The sequence below is a fragment of the Lactuca sativa genome, chromosome 6 (genome assembly GCF_002870075.4).
Source record: "Lactuca sativa cultivar Salinas chromosome 6, Lsat_Salinas_v11, whole genome shotgun sequence".
NCBI classification, from domain to species: domain Eukaryota; kingdom Viridiplantae; phylum Streptophyta; class Magnoliopsida; order Asterales; family Asteraceae; genus Lactuca; species Lactuca sativa.
The window spans coordinates 29639848-29646015 of NC_056628.2; the positions used below are offsets into that span (position 1 = coordinate 29639848).

General features: G+C 28.7%; 1 protein-coding gene across 2 annotated transcripts; it reads right to left on the reverse strand.

Annotated features, from left to right (window-relative positions):
• Positions 1 to 2469: 2469 nt before the first annotated feature.
• LOC111883155 (uncharacterized) lies at positions 2470 to 4944 on the reverse strand. 2 transcript variants are annotated; one of them, XM_023879511.3, is made up of 6 exons: positions 4792 to 4944; positions 4521 to 4658; positions 3688 to 3971; positions 3505 to 3604; positions 3364 to 3430; positions 2470 to 2723 (listed from the first exon to the last, which is right to left on the reverse strand). In XM_023879511.3, exons 2-6 carry the CDS (start codon positions 4574 to 4576, stop codon positions 2670 to 2672), a joined length of 561 nt encoding a protein of 186 aa, XP_023735279.1. In that variant the 5' UTR covers positions 4577 to 4658; positions 4792 to 4944; the 3' UTR covers positions 2470 to 2669. The 2 variants fall into 2 exon arrangements, with proteins under 2 accessions (XP_023735279.1, XP_023735280.1); XM_023879512.3 differs by having other exon boundaries at positions 3688 to 3976.
• Between the last annotated feature and the right edge of the window lie 1224 nt (positions 4945 to 6168).

The following is a 6168-nucleotide window of genomic DNA, read 5'->3' on the forward strand; positions in this document are numbered from 1 at the left end:
TATTTATACATACGTTGGAAAAAATGATATTTAATATGAAAAATAAAAAAAGATTAAAACAAGAAACAAATTGTAATTATATATAACAGTTTAGTCTAGAATGAAAATAAATTATAGAACTACAACAGTTTAGTCTAGAATGAAATTACAAGTAAACCTGTATAATCGTTGAAACTTAATAAAATACTACATTATTAAGGTCATAAACTATCATCCTCTTACATTTATTTTTTCTTACATATAAAGTTATAAACAATAGTCCATTATTTTGCACAATAAATCTATATAATAATTTTTTTACACTTTTTTGAGAAAATTGTAAAGTGTGATGTTTTTCCATATGTTAATATCAAGTGCTTATTATTTGTATATGGCAAATAATATGTTCAAAATTGTTCTTTGTTGGTTACAAAATTTCGTTCATGTATGTTATATATATATATATATATATATATATATATATATATATATATATATATATATATATATATATATATATATATATTCCAATTCATTATGGTTATGAACGAATGCAAGTATCCAACACATCAATCTTTTCTTTATTGTAACATGCTCTCATGGTCTATTTGAGAATCCAACACATTCCAACTCATGGTCTTCCAAGTTGCAACTATTCTTTTATTAATTTTTTTGGTTGTATAAATAATATTTAATTCTTATAAAATCAACCAAGTGGCACACACATACATTTTTTTATGTACTTACAATCTATAAGCCCGAAGCTGTTTAGATCTTTCCCAGCCCAATAATGAGTTAGCGGTGTTATCCCTTTTCCGTAACCATTATTGCTTTAAACTATTTTTTTATTTATTAATAAAATTAGAGCCCACATGATATCTTTTTCATCGGGTCTAGTAAGAACTAAGACCTGTTTCATAGTTCAAATAAAATTTTTTTTGTTAAATGGATCGGAAAGACTATTTGATATCCACAAAAAATAGGTTTTTTCCGGTAAGATATGTCTTATCAGAAAGCTCTAAAACCATATTTTTATGGTTGAATAAGCTGGAAAGACAATTGTACCCAGACTATGCCTCTTTCCTTCTTGGATTATTAATTTCTTTTAAATAATGTTTTATTTATTTTTTATTTTTTTATTGGATTATTATATGTTAATAAATATTATTTTTAATACATAATATTTACGTATTAATTAATAATATTTTATTGGATTATTAACTTCTTTTAAATAATTACTTTTTTATTTTCTTTTTATGGATTAATTTTTTATTGGATTATTATATATTAATTACTATTATTTATAAATATATAATAAATATTACTTTATTGGATTATTAATTTCTTTTAGTTAATTTTTTAATTCATTTTTATTGGATTAATTCTTTTTTAGACAACACCACCATCATCCTAATATATTTTAAAAAACATCTCACCACTATAGGACATAAACTAGGTCAAGAATCACATGTTGAGTTATAAAAAGAAATTAAAATTGCTAAAAGAATAACAACGTAACATCAACTTGATAAAAAATAAACTAAAAACAACTTAATCGACATTCTATTTGGATTTTTAAATGATTATTGTGTAATTTTGATTTTATATGACAATTTGTATGTTTTTATAATTATTCAGCAAGTTCATCCATCATAGTATAGAACAATAGGGTAATATTATCATTTTTCATCATTCAACACATTCAAACGGGACCTAAGTCTGACTCGATTAGATTCTGTTTGATATTATAATTAGAAGCTTATGATTCGATATTATAGCCCCTGAGATGTTTCTTACTTGGTTTGACTCAAATCTTCCTGCAAGTATTAAACAACCCCTTATACTTTTAACTCAATGTTAAGATGATTTCCTTTTATACTTTTATAACAATCCAACAAATCCCTATTCTAATAAAAAAATTAGTTTAATCTCTTATTGACAAGTGTCATACAATTAGGACTTCTCATTAATGTTATATATCACCTATCATGCCACTTGTCAATCTATTAATTATCCATTTCAATTTTCAAATTTCAAGTTTCCACTCTAATTACATTAAATTAATAATTGATTCCTCATTTTAAATTTCAAAATTTTAATTTTCTCACTTTAAATTATATTAAATTAATAACATTAGTTTGAAAAATAAAATTAAATTAATATAGATTATAAGGTGATATAACTTCACATATTTATTTAAATCATTGATTATAATTCCCTTTATATAACTAAAAAAATATTTCTTAAGTAATAATTTTTTAAAATAATTGATTAATAAATTTGATTTTTTAATATAAAAATTTAATTAATTCTATAACCGTGGTTTTCACAGGTTATAAACTAGTATATTATACATTATGATCTGTTCTTGTATCATGCCATATTTAGATCTATTACAACATTGTATTTTCAAAAATTTAATCTTCCAAAATAAGTGTTAATAAGAAAAAAAATACGATAGAAAGAATGAAAGTACAATGGATTAATAGATGAAATGAAAGTAGATATTCATTTTTCAAACCAAATTCATTCAACCGACATTACAAAAATCATCATAGGATTTGTTCTAGGTAAAATTATAGACAATCGAACATATTTATGCTCACATTAAAAACATCAAAAACAGAAGATATTCAAGTTTTGACTGTTTTAAATTCAACATAACAATCGCACCACAAATCTTATCTTTTTCAGTCGTACAATCCTTCTTGTTCCCATATATCCACAAGAAAATTTACCATTTCCTGAAATAAAATTTATAAGAATGGAGTAAGTTACATTTTTGGTCCCTGAGTATGCTAATTTTTTCAATAATGGTCCCAAAAAGTATTATCTTTCAATGTTGGTCCTTATTTGAGGTTTTTCTAACGTTTTTGATCCCTATGTTTGTTGATTTCTTCTATTTTAGACCCAAAAAGTTTTCTCTTTCAGTTGTGATCCTTACATGAGGTTTTTCTAATATTTTGAACCCTAAGTTTAGTAGATTTTCTCAATTTTGACCCAAAAAGTTTTCTCTTGCAATTTTGATCCTTACTTGAGGTTTTTCTAACATTTTGAACCCTAAGTTTAGTAGATTTTTTCAATTTTGGATCCAAAAAGTTTTCTCTTGCAATTTTGGTCCTTACTTGAGGTTTTTCTAACATTTTGATCCCTGTAAAAGTAAAATGACAGTATTTTTGGAACCAAAACTGCAAAATCAGCTCTATTCAGTGACCAGAATAGTAATTTTACGAAAGCAAGGACCAAAAATGTTACAAGAACCAAAATTACCAGAGAAAACTTTTTGAGACCAAAATTTAAATTTAAAAAAAAAAACCAACAATGCTCAGGGACAAAAATATATAATTCACTCTGAATGTTGATCTTCAAAAAATTAAGACTTACAGGTAGAGGAATTGGTTTTGCAAAAGGCTTATTTGTCCCAAGCAAATTATCATAAGTAGCATTCCATCTAAACAACAAAAAGTCCAGTCAGATCATGTATTTGCCAAATTACCAAATTACCCTCAGAGCTTAACAAATTACCTAATAGCCCAGCTTATAACAGGTTCATGAGCTTTCTTATTCTTTTCAACTGTCTTTTCTCCAATCCATTGTTGTCTTGTCTGGTTCCAAAGAAGAAAACCTTAAAAACCACAACAAGTTTATAAAAATGTCAGATTTTTTTTTTTTACAGATTATAATATGAAAAAATAATAAAAAAAATACCATGGTTTATGAATTCTGAAGGATTTGTTGAAGAAGTGGATTGGGTATTATGATCCAGTGGGAGGTTGGTAGCTGATGTGGCAGTTATTTGAGAGTAATGTAGACTGCTATCCATATCATATGTACTGCTACTATAGAAATCTTCTAGAATACTAGGTTTCTTATTCTTATTATTGTTATTATTAATATTATTATTATTATTATTATTTGTGTCTTGAGGTTTTCCTGTTGGATTATTATCTGTAGTCACAAATGACGGCTTAGTACAACATCCAAGACACCGTCTGTTCTGTTGCAAAGAAGGTTTACAACCATAAAAATGGTTAGCATAAATCATATTTAATACTAAAAAAAATCATTAAAAAGAAAAACTTGACCAAAAATTAAGCATCTTACATGTATAAACCAACAAGGTAAAGAACGTAAGAGACTATCATGATAAGAATTCACAAGAATATCAACAAACCCCCATTTTTACAGGTTGTTTCTTTCTCCAATATGTTTGTGTTCTCAAATGTTAAATATAATTGCAACATCATGAGAATCAGAATCAAAGTTCCTTTTGGATTCATTTGGATTCATGCATATAAATGTTATTTCATTTGCTACTACAATTTGCAAAGAAATCAAAAGGTTTAGGTTTCATAAATGTAAGCAGGGAGTTTCTAATTAGACAATGTTATTTCAGTTACTCTTAGAACAGACATAGTATTTGATAGACTAATAGCGCAGTTTTGCAATCGACAGGTTTAATCGAACAAGACGAGGGTGTGAGAGAGAGAGAGAGAGAGAGAGAGAGAGAGAGAGAGAGAGAGAGAGAGAGGGACACTGACCCCATTAATTCGATAATTTTGCAAACGCAACTGGAAACTGATCTGAAAATTTGCATCTAAAGATCAACGAAACAGTACGTCAAATAATGAAAATGGATCGCGTGAAAGCCGAATCGAAAAAGGAGTGAGCACAGTGACCTGAAAAAATCACCATAAAACATGAAAAGGGAAATTTGAAACTGTAATCGGAGAATTAGTTTAAAATTGCGAGATTTTGGAGCTTCAATTTGCAAATTGAAAAGGAAAAGAGAGAGAAGGATCTGAAACTTACCGAAGAACATGATAGTTATTGGTTGATTTGATGAAGTGCGAGCTTTTGTGTATGGAGTATTATTCTCTTTGATTGCCAACGCCCCATCAAAGTTGAACCCATGTCCATTTGGGTTCTTTCCGGTTCGCTTTACAACTATCCGGTTTTCCTTAGCTTCAAAGTTATCGAAATGGGTCCGGTGCAACCTTTATTTTTCAAAGAGTAAATTAAAGTTTTGGTCCCTATAGTTGACACTCATATCTAGTTTTGGTCCAAAATTTGAAAATCTATATGAGTGGTTATCATGGTTGTGAAATCCATCAACGTTGGTACTAGGTTACCGTCAACGACCCTTGGATAAATACATGTAAAATGATGAGATTGTTGATATTTTGTCTTTTTCTTATTGACTTTTTAGACTTATTTTAATTAGACAAAACTTCAAAAATGGTCCATGTAGTTTTCAAAAATATCAAGTTTAGTCTCTAAGTTTAAAAAAACTCATAGATAGTTCCTGTGGTTTCAAAACTTTTAATGTTTAGCCCTTCCGTCTAACTCAGTCAGCTTTCTACCATTAAATGAGGGGTATTTTCGTCATTTCAATACCCATGGACCATTTATGAGGTTTTTTCTTATTTTAATTAAAAATAAAAAATAAAATTTAATATGTAAAGGGTCCCACACTCTCTCTCTCTCTCTCTCTCTCTCTCTCTCTCTCTCTTCATCTTTCCATTCGCGAAGCCCCACCATAAAACTCAATCGTCTCCTCCATTGTCTATCACTAACCACCGTACTCCACCATTGAGTTCCATCTCAATCACTCCCATTTTTATAACGAGTGGAGAGTCATGGAGAACTCCTATTTTTTTTAGGGCTTCTTCTCTCAATTCTTCCCTATTTTTTTCGCCTTATTTCCCCTAAATTTATCAATTCCTTTGATGGATTTCTTGTGAACTGTAATGGGTTGCATTGGTTCTAAACATGTGGTTAGGTCTTTCAATTCTTCCTTACACGATTCCCATTCTTTCAAGCATTTTTTGGGTCTTAATCACGGAAGAATCATGATCATGATAATAATCACGTTACGATGATAAGATTAGTAAGAACAAGGAGAATAACGTTGTTATTAATGATCCATTATCCGAAACTTCAAGTTCTGATTCGATCATTTTCAATTTTGGAAGGTTACCTGAAGCAGCAGAGCACATCGTCGATGCCGCTGGATAGCCCTCTTGGATTTGTCTCGTCATTGGTGAAGCCAGTCATGGTTGGCTCTCTTTAAAATCCGATACCTTCCAAAGATTCGAGAGATACATGATACTATAGTGCAGCTCTTCATAATCCCAAAATTTCTTCAATTTCTGTGTTCTAGGTTTGTTCTAGGTTACAAAAGTAGAA

What these genes read in the sequence shown, in the direction of transcription:
- LOC111883155 (XM_023879511.3), bottom strand. Translation starts at nt 4,576, where the DNA reads ATGCAAATTTTCAGATCAGTTTCCAGTTGCGTTTGCAAAATTATCGAA. An exon ending in AAAATTATCGAATTAATGGG is followed by an intron (nt 3,972 to 4,520) that starts GTCAGTGTCCCT and finishes GCAACAGAACAG; the next exon opens with ACGGTGTCTTGGATGTTGTA. An exon ending in CAAAACCAATTCCTCTACCT is followed by an intron (nt 2,724 to 3,363) that starts GTAAGTCTTAAT and finishes ATTTTATTTCAG; the next exon opens with GAAATGGTAAATTTTCTTGT.